Source organism: Lutjanus erythropterus, chromosome 8, assembly GCF_056507025.1.
Source record: "Lutjanus erythropterus isolate fLutEry1 chromosome 8, fLutEry1.hap2, whole genome shotgun sequence".
NCBI classification, from domain to species: Eukaryota; Metazoa; Chordata; class Actinopteri; order Lutjaniformes; family Lutjanidae; genus Lutjanus; species Lutjanus erythropterus.
In genome coordinates this window covers 10420085-10435670 of record NC_139324.1, presented here as the reverse complement: position 1 = coordinate 10435670, position 15586 = coordinate 10420085, and the positions used below count along the sequence as shown (strand labels likewise).

The window sequence follows — 15586 nt, the reverse complement described above, 5'->3', positions numbered from 1 at the left end:
GGCAACAAAAGTACTTGCTTAAGCTTAGGCAACAAAACTATTTGGATCATTTTAGGCAACAAAACTACTTGGTTAAGTTTAGGAAAAGTTACATAAATTTGTTACAAACGTAAGTTATGCTAGAGGGTACCTACAGCATCATAGGTAAGTGACATGATGTATGGAAAGTGTGTTTACTTACAGATGTAATATTACATCACCCGACTTCAACAACACATCAATACTTACAGTGACATTTCCAAAAGTGACACTAGATTGATACCTTCTGTGTCCAGTAGTAGGTCCACTGACCACGTGTTCATATTCAACGTGAGAACAGGCTGTGTGATGTTGTGTGACAACTGGTCTCATATTTATATTGAGGTACAGCTATATACTAAAATTGCATTTAACAGTACTCTTAAAAATGAGATTTTTTAAACTGACAAGTCTTGTATATTTTCATGTAGTTTTTCTTAGATTTTACAATAACACTGTTGTGTGATTTCTGATTTTAGGATGCTTTAACGATTTTCATTCATTGTGCACTCACACAGATGGGTGACAAAGTAAAGGAAAGACCTAAATTAAAGAGTAAAGAAACACACTAGTGCTTTCATGTTGAGCACAAGGAGTCACTGAATGGTTTGATAAGGATGACAGTGATATAAATCAGATCCTATGGCCTCTGTGGTCACAGATTTTCCTTGCTTTAGTCACCCATCTGTACCTTTGTTCAAAAACAATTCTGTTTTATACTTTATTTTCTATTATACATCAACAATGGTACAAACTATTGTGCGTACAATCTCAAGAAATCAACCACCGCAGCAGGAACACTGAGACTCTGTGCTAAAGTCACAACTAAATAATTTCAAGCCTCAATTTCATTGTGTATTTTATTTTATGAATTATACAATAACATATTTATCTCATTACTCTTATTAAATTATTGAAGAACTAAATTGATACTGTCATTTCATGTTTTTTTCTTTTTAACCACTGTTGTATTATGACCATGAAACATAAATCATTTCTGTCAGGCAGAAACCTCATATGTCCAAAACTGTTTTTATACTAATTGAATGCTGCGTAGTCAAAGTTAGTTGTTCTTTTCAATACATAAATGGTTAAATATTTGTCAAAGTTACAGACATAAAAGGTACCCAATAACACTGATTTATGAAAAAAAAAAAAAAAAAAAAAGTCAAAATATGGAGATACAAGGTTTGCGCCAGACAGCAACAAAATGTAACATTAAACAGCCTCTTCCTGTGACAGGATCTGCATTGTCTTACCACAGCCTCAACAAATCATCTGCTTATTGTTATACTGACACAGTGTTTGCAGCTTCTGATAGTATTCAGACTTGGCTGTTTGAGACCTTTGGTCTGATCATCAGAAAGTCCTCTTCTCGAATATACTTTTTAGTTTTAGTTTTTGGTTGGTATTCATTTAGATGACTGAACATCAGAGTGCACTCAGCAGATGCTTTCAATCCCATAACATATAGGATCTTTTAGAAAGTAGCCACATATATTAAAGTAGAACTAAACAATGTTTTCATATCTATAGCATGAATTCACAATTATGACATGGGGTTTAGGTTTACAAAAACCTCTCTGAAAAGTCTTGTTCACTGCTTAAAGTCCTCACAGTCTACTTGCCAGCCCACAGTTTTATTTCAGAAATGTAAAGTATGGGTCCCAGCATTGTGAAACTGCTGGAGGCTAACTTGCATATGTTGGGCATTTTGTATAATTTGCATAATTAGCAGTAATTGGCATAATTATCTATATGGACAATATTTCAACTGCTTGGATGATTTGGACAATATTCATGTGGTTTTTGGGGCTATTGAGGATGCTGACATTTTCAAAATTCACAGAGGCTATTTAAACTACAAGTAGCCATATTCCCATATAAATATACTGAATCCAAAGGTTCTTCTGTTCCTGGACTTGTGTTCTACTTGTTAAACACATTTTACTTGTATTATACTCACTTCACTCTTTTTTGAGGATATTATTTAACCATAGTCATATTATTCTAGTTTGGTATGGTTTTGCCTTTTGTTGCTTCTGACACCCAGCTGTAAGTCACCTCAGAGTGTAATGGGCTGCATATTCCTGCCTATCCTCACCAGGAAAATTGGCGTATAGTTGACTGGGTGAAGTGCCATATTTTTTACGAAAAATATTTTATTGTCAGGCAGTGACTTCTATTTCTATTAGTATGTAAATGCAGTCTATTCTTGTTATTTTAGATGTCTTTGTTCTCATTGGTTGTGTAGAGTCACATTATTATAAGTCACATGTTCAGAGAGCAGCCATTTTTCTGTCAAGCAAACTAAAGAACACCATGGTCTATTTTCTATTGACTCCATCCACCTGTGTGCCTTGGAGAAGCTTTGAAATGAAATGAGCAGAAATGATTTCTGCTCATATTTTATTTTATTTCATAACATTTATTTACATTTTTTCAAAGCCACTTCAGTATTGATTTCTTTACAGTTTTACAGCACTACGAAACAGCTTTACTACATGGAAATGCTGTATCTTCAATAAACAGATATACAAGTACATGTTGACAACATACTTTCTGTTCCTTTGTCATTGAAGCTACATAAGTCTAGTTAGCTTGATAGAGTCTGTAGCTGTCAGGTGATCTGTGCCTCAGGTGCCAGAATATGTTACGTTACGTTACGTTACGTTACGTTACGTTACGTTACGTTACGTTACCAAAGTGAATGTTGACTTTTTTAAGGTTTTAACTCCTGTTACCTTATGTGTAGAAAAGGTTGTCATAGGCAACTGGACATTATCAAAAGTCAATATTGACTTTTTTTATGGTTTCAACTTCTGTTACATCACATTACCTTATTAAAGTCAGTGTTGACTTTTTTAAAGATTTTACTTGTGTTATGTTACGTTACATTACGTTACGTTACATTACGTTTCGTTACATTACTTCCATTCCATTCCATGACTTCTGTCATGCACATACATAAAATACTTATTTTAACCCAAACCAAACCTTTTGTCCACACCTAATGAAGTAGTTTCATGCTTGCAGTCAACACAATCACGTGTTAAATAACACATGACTTAGATCAAATGTCTCACGTGATGTACATGCATCACTGCCAGAACTTTCCACCAGTCATTTTGGGAGTCACTGGCAATCAACCACCTACAGACATTTAAGCTGCATTAACAGAAAATTGCACGAAAGAGATTGTAGCGTTTGACTGAAAAATGAGTCTAAGAAACATAAAGATGTTGCTATAGTTATGAAAATGTCATAAATTACCACTTTTCCACATTTTCATACAGCATCCAACAAAAATCCAGAACAGGTGCTATTAATGTACTCCTGTCCTGTTCCAGTATGAGCCAGGTCACACATGCTGTGGACAGCTCCATACGGAAATATAGTGTATTGAACATTGTTGTTGGGAGGTGGGTGACATCAGCATATCAACACAACGCTGCCCCTCCTGCTGGAATATAAAGTGATGATGAACCAACTGATAAACTGAAACCGGCACAAAGAGATACCAGAACCTCAGAAGTGCATCCACCTCACAGAGCAGGTGAGACCGCCCTCACATTCTTTGGTCTTCTGGACTCCCTACAGTACCTGCTTGTGTCCAGTCACTGGGTTTTACAATAGGCTGTCCTTTCACACCCAGAGGGAGAGAAGAATCTGCTCCGATCAGCCACTCCTGTACCTGTTCAGCTCCTGTGGTTTTTCCTGGGAGACAGTGAAGCAACCAGTGAAGTTTGGTTCTTCAGCTCAACTATCCAACAAGAAATCCTCCAAACGGTAAGACTTCACACACGTTCATTATGCCTGTGATGCTCACTGGTGGAATGTAACTAAGTATATTTACTCAAGCACTGTACCTATGACACTTTCTACTTCTACTCCACTACATCTCAGAGGGAAATATAGTATCTTTTACATTTATCTTACAGCTTTAAGATTTTTAAACAAACAATATATGAAAAGTTTAGCAAATTTGATATTTTGTTATAATCTACCCAGCAGTTTATACAAGTGCAGCTGAAATAATAATTAGATTAATCAATAAGTCAATTCACAAGAAAATAGTCAGCGACTTTTCTGATCATTTTAGTCATTTTTCATGTAAAAATATTTCATGGATCCAGTTTCTCAAATGTGAAGATTTTCTGCTTTTCCTTTTAACTATTTTAATCATTTTCATATGTTTTAATATATTTCATATATTTAATAAAAAAGTGAAAGCATTTCTCACTATTTTCAGAATTTTTACAAACAGAATCTATAATAGAAATTATCATATTGTTATAGTTGCACTCCTATGAAATAATACAAAATGAGCTTCATCTCAACCAGCTACAACAGTTAAATCCTGCAACAGTCACAGGGGACATTTTACTGTTTTTACTCTTGATACTCTTTAATACTCTGAGTACATTTTTCCGATTGCACTTGCATACTTTTTCTGAAGTAACATTTCTAATGCTGGACTTTAACTTGCCGTAATACTTTTATTCAAGTAAAAGATCTGAGTATTTTCTCCATCTCTGGAGGTGCTTGGAAATGAGTTGTAGAATCAGGTGTTTAGAAGTATTTTTTGAAGTACAGTAATGCCACAGTAGAGCCATGCTGTAACTAGTTCAAATAGTCTGCTGAGATTTCAGAGAAAATAGTCCTTTGTGTGTAAGAGTGATCCAAAGTGCAGGCTACATAATGTGCACGTTGCTTTGGCTCTGATCTTTTCTCTTCTATGTTTTAACCAACACATTCTCCGGCACAGTTGGTCAGTCTTTGCTGCAGTTGGTGTTAATAATTAACAATAGTAGCCATTAATTTTATGGCTGCAGTGTGCTTATTAAGAATATTACAGTTTATTAAGCAAAACAAAAAGCAGAAACAGGACATTTAGAAAGTAACTAAATACATTTACTCAAGTACTGTCATCAGGTACAATTGACTACAATAGTGCAATAACAGTACTGTCTGCAATGCATATAGCATGTATTTACACTGATATACAAATATATATAATTTTTGCATCATGATACACATTGTGCATATATAGTATATTTGGTAGCAGATTGTACACATTTTTACACATATTTTTACCCACTTTTTTAAATATTTTCTTCTAATTGCTCTATGCAGTATATTTTTCTATATTTTAATAGGAACATCTGCAACATGAAAAATTTCCCCCAGGGATTAATAAAGTATCACATCATCATCTCAGAGGGAAATATTGTTCTTTTTACCCAACTACATTTATTTGATAACTCTTGCTACTTTACAAATTCAAATTAAGAATAAATTAATGAAAAAAAAACAATATCCAAATAATTTCTGACATATTATTGTTTATGATTAGATAACATGAGGCTTTGAAAATGTTTAGATACTTGTACTTTTACTCAATTTTGTACTTGTACTTGTAACACTGATATATTGGTACCTTCACAAAGCTGAGGTCTTGTATCACCACTGATTATGGGTTTAGATGTAAATGATTTTGCGTCTGTCTTTTCACTGCAGGTCGAGCTAAGATGAGGCTGTGTGCAGTCGTCTGTTGTGTCTTGCTGCTGAGTCAAGCTCTAAGTGGATCTCATCGAGACGGTACCATAATTATCAGAAGTGAGGGTTCGTCAAACTACTGACCTGAATAACATGGAGACCCAAAAAGTTCAAAATTTAGTAGATGAATGAGACATTATGAAACAAATAATTACATGCATTAATACAGACAAAACCAGAAAAAGTCGCTCAGTAGAATGCAGATCTCCACCAGACAACCTGAAAAGAATATTCAGATTTACCCTCTTTGCAATCAGCAACATTTTGATTAGTAAGTGTAATTTTATTGCATTACAATTACATTTATTTTTCCATTTAATTACATGTAATTAGTTTCATCTAAGTATTTACCTTGCTTGTATCCTATTAAACACTTGTGTGAAATTTTGTTATGATTGGTGTGACCTTTCACCACCAAAATCTTAGTATCTCATCCTTGATTCTAAGTGCAGGTTTCTACCAAATTTGAAGAAATTCCCTTTAAGCATTCCTGAGATATCACAGTTTCACTATAAAGATTTTATCCACTCCGTCCAATAACATTTAGTCTGGAAGCACCACAGTATTATTTTGACCTTAGGACAGCAATGATTGGTTTGTGTAATGTAGCCAGTGCATGACTTGACTTTCAATATATGTGATGTTGGATTTTTTTTTTTTTTTTTTCATGTCATCATCATCACCTGTGCTGTACAGATCCAGACATCGATGCTTCCTGGTACACGCTAAGAGGGATCAGACCAGTTGGGAGATTTGGCCGAAAAGTTGCGAGGAGAAATGAGCATCTGGCTCTCATCACAGCCAAAGTTTACAGACCAACAGCTGACAATGTTTGGACCACACGGTAGAAATGCTGTGGATGACTGAATGTCTACTGTGCGCTCATTCTTCACTGTTCACTTTGGCTCTGTTTGTTTGTGGGGTTTTAGACTTCAGTTTAGGCAGCAGTTTAAAAAGGCAGCAATGTAAGAATGTTAGTTTTAAAATACGTTGCTCAAAGCATGATCTGTGAAAATGTGTTGTATCTAAGAAGTCCTGGAAAGTGCTTTATAAAGAGCGATGTAAAACATGTTCACACTTCCTTGTACAGATATAACATTCTTTTGCATATTGAACATATGATGCAACAATTTCCAGTACAGTCAATAAAATCACATCATGCACAATGTTAATCTTTCTTGCCCTTTGGCCTCTCCTCTCTTTGAGTCTATCTGGGGTGTTGAGCAGGGGTGTGTCCAGACATTTTTGACTGGGTTGGCCCAAGTTGGGAACTGATCTACGCAGGGGTTGCATGAAGTGTGTGCGTACTTGTGTGCACACATGCATGTACACGTCAGAATAGCATTAATGTACAATTTCTCATATCTACTTCAATTAACAACATAACAGTATCTTACAGTTTCTTACATTCCAGTTAATTTTTTAGCTAAAAGATAAATAGTTCCACTTGGCACAAAACAAGAGTGGCACAATAAATACAATATAAAACTTCCATAATTTAATCATTAAGCCTGCAATAATTAATTGTGTTGTAAAATGACCCATTAACAAAATTAACCTTGTAAAGAAAACAAATTAAAAAAGGAAACAATGCACATTTAAAAATGCTCATCATCAGGTGTTTGAAACTGAGGTCCCACCTCTCACTGAGTTGACTCATACTTTAGGATAAGGAAGTGGCACTGGCTGGGGGATTCAGTGCAGACAGACAGTGCTGTTATCATTGAATATTATATATTCAACACTTCAAAAACATTGCTTTTGAGATCCTTTGTTTCTTTTCTAAAACATTATGATTTGCAAGGAAAGGTAATTATGAAAAGTGGGTAAAAAAAAATAGATATGAATAAATGGCAGACCCTGACAATAACAAAGACGTAGGATACTGAGTTGTTACTGTCCTGGGTGTTAAAATAATTTTTTCATATGATACTGGAGATTTATGTCCATGTCTGTATATGTGTGCATAAGTGTTATGTTTGTTTAAATGCTTCTTTAAATTTGTGCTTATGGTTGCATTTGAGAAGTAAGATACAATTTAAAAAATAACATCTGTCACCATGTCACACACAGCACAAAACAGGAGGGAACAGATTTTATATCTGCAGATGTGTTATACGCAGACTGTGACAACCATCCTACACAAGTGGATCATGGGATGTGTGTAAATTGCATGTGACTTTTTTAAGGACATTTTATGTATCATGTTTATGCACTGCAAGCTTTTTATGTGTCATTTAACACTGTTTAGTCATGAACATTTTATGAATTTTGAATGTGGTAGTAGTCAGGTGACCTTCTTCAGCATAGTCAGGTCGTCATGGTGATGGTGGTTAACATTGAGGTTTGGTTAGGTTTAGGCACCAGAACTTCTTGGTTTGGTTAAAAAGATCATGCTGTGAGTTAATCCCATAAGTTATGTTATGGACATAATGTAAGTATGTTTAACTATGTTACATTAAGTTAACTTAAAGTTAAAGTCAAGTCAAGTCAAGTCAACACTGACTTTTGGTTTCGCTGCAGCCTTCTGGGTGAAAGTCAGGTGTTTGTTAGTCCATCCATCCACCCTCCTCCATAAGTAGACTGTCTTACTCTATATTCTATGTCATCTGACATTTTTTTCTCTCATACATTTGCATATAAAATGGTGATCCTTGCATAGGTCTGTACAGAATAAATGGCATAAAGTGACATGCAAAAAGAAGAAAAAAGGTGTTGATAACACATAAGTTGACTTAAGACACTGGCTCATTGCTCATACTCCATACACCTGTGGGACAGTCTGGATCAACGTGTACTCATGTACTGTATTTTACTTTTTAGTTTTTTTAGTTTAAATTTCTTGCCCAAGACACACTTTTCACTGGCCTTTATAGCTTGGCTGATTTTTGTTAAACTTGTAGTGTATGAATGGACATGTAGTCATTGGAAAAGTGCAAAATGTATTTGTTAGAAGTGTGTAAAACTCCATGCAGACGAGGATTTCTTGTTTCTATATTCTTTAACGCTTTGTTTGGTTTTGAGGAATTTATTCGAATGAAATAATCAGTGCAAACATTTCAAACACAACACAACAGCACTCATGGAGCAAACTGAGGCTTAACTGATAACTAACTAACATCCTTTAAAAAATGTAATATTATGTTTAATCTTCAATACATAAGTTACTTCTTACTTGTTGGGTTACCTCAAAATAGCACTTCATAACTTAACAGTCAGAAAAATGTGACTGAATCAAGAATGAAGCATTGCTTAACTTCGCTCTGCATCTTGCAAATAATTGTTGAGTGCTTCATTGCAGCTCGCTGGTTTATCTTTACTTCAGTTGTATAACATGAAGAAAAGCTCGACTGAGATCACTCAGGGGGGTTACACAATATGCACAAATCTGAAACAGCCGTACTCATGGTTGTTGTTTTTTGTTTTTAATTGACAAGATTTATATACTCATAATGACAACCAAATCGGTCTTATTTCCATTTCATCTCCTCAGCATGAGGTGTTTTTTGTCTCTGTGAGGCCTGCAAACCAAATGAGGACCAGCAGGCCCTCAGGCCCTACAGAAGCTTGGTTTCAATCAGCGCAAGAAAGCCTCGCTTCATCCCAGATCTCAGCAACGTTTTAAATCACTAAGCAGTAAAAAGTCTACACTTGGAGCCACCCTGCAGAGAAATACTGTTGTGTGTGTGTAGAACACATGAGAGAATATTATGCAAAGATCAAGTGACTGACTGCAGGGGAGAGAAGGCACTTTATATGTTGGCTTCAGTTGGTCAAATGCAAACAGAAATACTATTTTATCTCATGTCAGCAGAGTCTTTTAAATCCTGGTCTTAGCAAAGCACAGGGACCATATTCATATTATTTATGATTGTGTTGTCATGCACAATGAGTTTAATCCAAAGCACAGCAGATTCCTTTGCATCACACGTTTACAAATCATTATGTCAGAAAAAACATGCAACAGCAACTCATCCTAGAACACATACAGAAGAATTTATGCAGCATGCAAGGTTTAGATTAAATTCTTTTATTATGTGACTTAAAGTATATAACTACAACACAACAAATAAAACACACAGGGAACAATTTACAATTTAACCCTTTATAAGTACATATATATGGCACAGCATCATGTTTTCTCCACTAGAGGGCACACAAGGGGCACATTTTGTCCACTGGAAGGACACCCTAAAATGCACTTTTGCAGCCTTTTTTGACTAGTTTGAGTTTTATAAAAATCAAATGAGTAAACTGAACTTGAGAAAACATGGACAAAAAGATATTAAGGTGAAACAACAACTCTTCAGTCACATTCACAAAAAATGCAAACAAATTAGATTTCCATTTACAGTTTCTCAGTTTGAAAAGTCAGTTCTTCATTTTACACAAGAACTAACAGAGGCAGTTGCTCCAGTTGGAGCTACTTTGTTCTAACACTGGCACAAAGAAACACACAATAAGCACAAATATGTGAAACCACTTGCAGTAAATGTATTGAATTGCAAGTTTAAGGGATTAGGGGCTGAATTCAATACTAACCTTTATCATGGTTGGTTTGCAAAGTTTCGTTATAAGACAGCAAGTTTCCATCATGTTTTTTTTTCTTTCAAACTATAAAAAGAAGGCTCTCAAGAGAGTTTTAAGTCTCACAAAAAGCATGCTGGGAAGTGGCTGGACTCTCAAAATAAGCAGCGCTATGACTCATACTCAACTGTTTGTACAAGAAAGTAATAAGTTGGTAAAAAAACCAGAAATTTTATGTTAAAAGCCATTACACACAAACAGCAATGCAAATAAACGGCAAAATTTTGACATGCCTGATTATTCACATCAAGCATGAAATGATTTTGCACATAAATTATTAAGCTTCTAAAAAGAAGTTGGAAAACATTGAAACATTTTTGTGTTCCGTATAACACTGCAACTCTTGTTGTAATAATGTGTTTTTGTTACAGTAAAAGAGCACTAGTCAAACATTTTATGGAACAAGAAACATAAAAACATTGAGAACATATTTTCACAAACATTTTTTAGCCATCAAAATATAAGCTAAGATAACAATTTATGTGTTGTTATGTGTTATGGCCTTGAAGTAATTTGTCGTAGTAATGTTAGCAAAATGACATGGCATAGACACAGAGTGTGGGGCTTGATCCTAAAACCGCAACAGAAAATCACTATAACAAATGGAACTGCTGTGGCTGCTGAGGAATTCATAACATAAAAGTCATGGACTCATCCTGCATGAATAAAAGTCAATAGATTTTGGTCTCTGTTACTTACTTATTATACAGTAAAACAACCTGAAAATCCCTTCCTTAATCTCAGTAAAATGCATATTGCAGGATAAATGTGGTGTTGTGCATTGGTTAGTCAGGTGAGGAATGAAAAGAGGCAGAGAAAAAAAAAAAACACTGATTCAAGCCCTTTTACTTGATTCGAGATCTTTTCATCCCTGGTGCAGCTTTAGAATGATGAAGACAGACAGGCAGCAATCAGCAGTCAGACAGTCGCAGAGGTCAGGGTCCAACTTTGCAGCAGGATGCAAAAGGACTGAACCTGTCCCTGCGACGCAGATCCACAAGCGGTGTCTCCTGCCACTCTGACAGACCTCCCTGCTCCTCTCCAATGCACTCGTACACTCTGTGGGCTGAATCAGAGCAAAATGAAACTTTTATCTCAGACCTACAATAAGACAGGATTTTATATTTTTTGTTTTGTCATTAACTGTGTTTAAATTGACAGTGATAAAGTACGTTCACCCCTCACCCCTCACGTTGGGATCTACCGCCCTCTAGTGGTACAAGAGCAGCCTCTCCCAGAGATCAGCCTGTCAGGCAGACTGGGTATGAATCCAGTGAGCACCAACTGGGATTTTAACCTTGATTTCTGGTTTGAAACTGGTGGATGTTCAGTCTGAGAGTCTCATATCTCTTTTTTCTCTCTTTCCAACCACCTAAAATGTGGTTACAGTTTATTGAATTGTAGGTTGAGAGAGAAAATATTGATTAGTTTGAAAGTTTCCATCTCTCTGGCCTCCACAAAGATGTAATTTCAACACATATAATGTTTGAGCCAATGTCATGATTACATCATGGTGTTAGCTGGAGGACATAACCAAGCCAAAATGTAATTTTGTTGTCTTGTTGGGTGCCAGAATTGAAACAGTATGTTTTATCCCATACCAGCTGCCACTGCCAGTCAACAAACACAAAGACAACTATGGTTAAATGTGGTAAAACAAAAGCTGGAAGATTTGTGCAAGCTGCGACAAAATAAACCCACAAACAAACTCTTAAAATGTCAAGAAAGGAAATATTCCCCCACACATATTTTCCACATTAAACAGAAAAATACAACTAATCACCTTCTGAATTCTGAAGTTTTTCTCTTTTACCGAACCAAGACGAGCTTTAATTGCCGTCTTAACACGCTTCACTTTTACTCAACAGACAGAAACCAAAACCATCTTGTCCAGTCTTTACAAAAATTTTGCAACAACAATTACCAACTCTGCTTTGGTCAAAACAGATCTTCACAGAGTTTGATGTGAAAATAGTCTCCACAGACTGTTTTTCTCCCACTCATCCTCTGGCCCAATGCAGACCATTAAATTAGCAAAAAAAAAAAAAAAAGATTACATCTCTCCAAAACTGGCTAGCTAGTGTTAGATAACTTGTTTAGGAAATAGTTTGCCTCCACCTAAACTCTGCCCACAAAAACATACTGTTGACCAACAGAAAAGGGGTCTATAGGCTGTGTGTTCCCAGAGGCTTTCAGGACTTTGTGACGTAAAATAAAGAAACTGCACTTCTAGCTGTCGCCTAATGCACATGTGCAAGTATTTAGGCATATTAGTCACACCTTTGACTACTCTGGGATGTAGTATAAAGAGCGGGAAAGCTGTTCAAATGATCAAGAAGATGTAGTGGCAGATGCAACACATACATCAATATCGTACTGCGACTTTAAAATGATCGTATTTTAACAAAAATTACACAAACAACCTGGAAAGGGGCCAGGATACCGCACTGAATGCCGAAAGTATGCCATGTGCACCATATTAGAGGGAATCTCCATCTAAACAAGATGGCAACAGTTTATCACTTTACACTGAAACATTTGCAGCTCATAACACAACCACTCCTTCTGTCCTTACCCATCAAAATAAAAGCCCCAGACTGTGTCACTGCTGATGTGATTGGTGGCTCTCATTCAAGGTTTTGTTACAGGTTAATGGAAAAATAATTGTACACTCTTTTTTGGAATTATTGATTGTATATCGCACAGGTGTTAAAATTATGGAACAAATTCAATAATTATTGTACACCTGGCACCACTTTGCGGTGGAAGGGTGGGTTAAACACAGGACCTTTGAGGTTTTTTGGAGTCCTGAAGTGATAAGAGGCTTTTAATTGCATACATAGGATGAGAGGATGAAAAATGTCACTGCTGCAAATCCAAGTGAAATATGGTCTAAATGTGAATGTTCATTCAGTATCTTCAAATAACAACTCAACTCTCACTTTTGAACCAATTCTGAACATCTTTTCATACACGACTGTAGTCGTTTTTCCAACGTCTTTCCAATGAAGAAATACTCACTGGGTAATTTCAGCTGTAAACCTCATTAAACCATCTCATTGGTGGGATTTGCTAAAAGACATCCTAGGAATAAACATGGAAGGCAACAAAAGTCCCAAAACAACTTCAACATCTTTACTTACCCACGGCTAGCAGCAGCTCGTTGATTTGATCCCCTGACAGTGCTGATGTCTCTAAAAAGGATAAGCCCCTGTCATTGGCCAGATTCTGTCCTTCCTGTGTGATGACATAAAGAAACCAGAGATTGTTTGTGTTAGATTATGATATACAGTAAATGTATGTGATGGGATTGACTGAGATTAGAAAGGTGATTGTCTGTGTCTCTGTCTGTACCTGCACTGATATTTGTCGAGCCTCTGCCAGGTCTCCCTTGTTGCCTACCAGCCATATGACAGTAGATTCTGGGATGTGCTGTTTCTCCAGCTCTTTGAGCCACGCCTGAACTCTGACAAATGTTTCCTACAGTGACGCAAGTACACACAAAGATGCACAATGGTGTTAACACCAGCCAAGGCAGGGTAAGTAAACGTCCGTGGTTGGTCATGTCTGTTCCTTTTACCCTTTTGCTGATATCATAGACCAAGAGTGCAGCGTGGGCTCCTCTGTAGTAAAGTGGGGTGACACTGTGGTATTTTTCCTGTCCTGCTGTGTCCCATATTTCAAAGCGAAGAGTGACGTTACTCAGATGCACCACCCGGGTCAGGTAGGCACCTGAGGGAGCAGACAGCACAGTGACACCAGAGGTCAGTGGACCTGGCTGGGTCATACATACTAATTTTTGAGAATCAGTAAATCAGAACATGTGTATGAAATGGCAAATATAAAGCAAGTGTCAGTTACGTGTCAGACAAATACGTGGGTGTCTATTTGTACCCAGGTGAAAATAGTCACAAATCAGCTGTTTGGCTATTTTCACCCAGCTAGTTTAGCCATAAACTGCGACCATGTCTCTATAGAGAAGAGGCTGTGGTGGATGAAAGGGTTAAACACAGACTTTTAGACTTAATTGAGTTTGGTTAGGTTTAGGAAACAAAACTACTTCATTCAGTTTAAAAAGTAAGTGTAAATAGATGCTTGGCTATTTACAGGATTGCATAGTAATAGATTACATGTAATGAGATTATAAAAAATAAGTAACTATAATTGGCCCTTTTTAACTGACTACATTTTAAAGTGGACCATTATTTAAGCTTACAGCCAAGAGATATTAGCATAGCTCAGCATAAAGGCTAAAAACAAGGGGAACCACAAGCCAAGCTCTTTCCAAGGATTAAAAAATATGCCCACCACACTCACTGGTTAACATGTTATATCTTGTTTCATTAATCTGTACAAGAACTGTTACTCCAGGAAGTCACTGCTGCCAGCCAGTCCAGGAGGTAACTACAAATGCATAGAATCACAACTTATTTTTACACTTCAATTAATAGATATACAGTATATTGCACAGTATACTAACAGTAAATAGACACTGTTAATTTGTAAAAATTTAGAGATACTGTGGGCTTTTTCTTTTCTTCTTCTTCTTTTTTTTTTTTTTTGCTGTGGACAGAGCCACGCTAGCTGTCCCATGTTCTTCAAGTGTTTATGTATGCTAAGCTAACAGGCAAACAGTCTTCTGACAGTAGCTTCATCTTTGCCATACTACAGAGTTGTAGTATAGATCTGCTAATCTGACTCACAGCAAGAAAGCAAATAGGTTACCTTTACAGAATTCACAAAATCAACTACTTTTCCTTTAAGACAAATCTTAATCTTATAAGGTCTTTTCAGCATTAAAATAAATTAATTTCTCTCTGATAGGTAACCACTGCTATCCAAAGCTCAGAGTGACATGAACTCACAGCCTACAGTAGGTGATGTGCTCCTGAACTCATCCTTGACAAATCGAAGCGCCAGACTGGACTTTCCCACACCAGAGCTCCCCAGAAGTACCATCTTAACCCTGAGGGTCCGAACTGGTCTACTCAAAGAGTCACTGTGGAGTCGGGCTCCTCCTGGAACCCTTGGGAGAGTTTCCTCCATCAGGACTTCACTTAATCCAAAAGAGTGAAAGAATACAGATGGACGAGACAGGTCCTCGAGTCCTCATTCAGTAGTCAGTCTTTTTCCTTTGAAGAAGCAACAGTTAGTCCAAAATGCACAGAACAGTAAATGCGTCTTCTTTGTTGTGAGAGTCTGCAGATGTGCCAGCTTCACCTTGTTCTACAGAAAATAGAAGTAAAACCAAAGTCCAGCCGTAACTTGTAAAAGGCCTTCAATGGAATTTCACTTCCTTGTATACAGCCACAACTGAGCCATAAAACCTTGCAGCCAATTGCAAGCTAGCAGCATGCACGCTTCAAACTTTGTGCTCATTACACTTCATACAAGTATCATCTATGGTCATGCTTATTGCAGA

The 15586-nt window shown here is 36.6% G+C and overlaps 1 protein-coding gene across 1 annotated transcript; it reads right to left on the bottom strand.

Moving 5' to 3' along the window:
• Positions 1 to 10065: 10065 nt before the first annotated feature.
• Positions 10066 to 15455, bottom strand: LOC146322492 (ras-related protein Rab-17-like). Its single transcript, XM_084723975.1, has 5 exons — positions 15030 to 15455; positions 13745 to 13896; positions 13519 to 13644; positions 13308 to 13401; positions 10066 to 11230 (listed from the first exon to the last, which is right to left on the bottom strand). Exons 1-5 carry the CDS (start codon positions 15208 to 15210, stop codon positions 11100 to 11102), a joined length of 684 nt encoding a protein of 227 aa, XP_084580101.1. The 5' UTR covers positions 15211 to 15455; the 3' UTR covers positions 10066 to 11099.
• Positions 15456 to 15586: the final 131 nt, after the last annotated feature.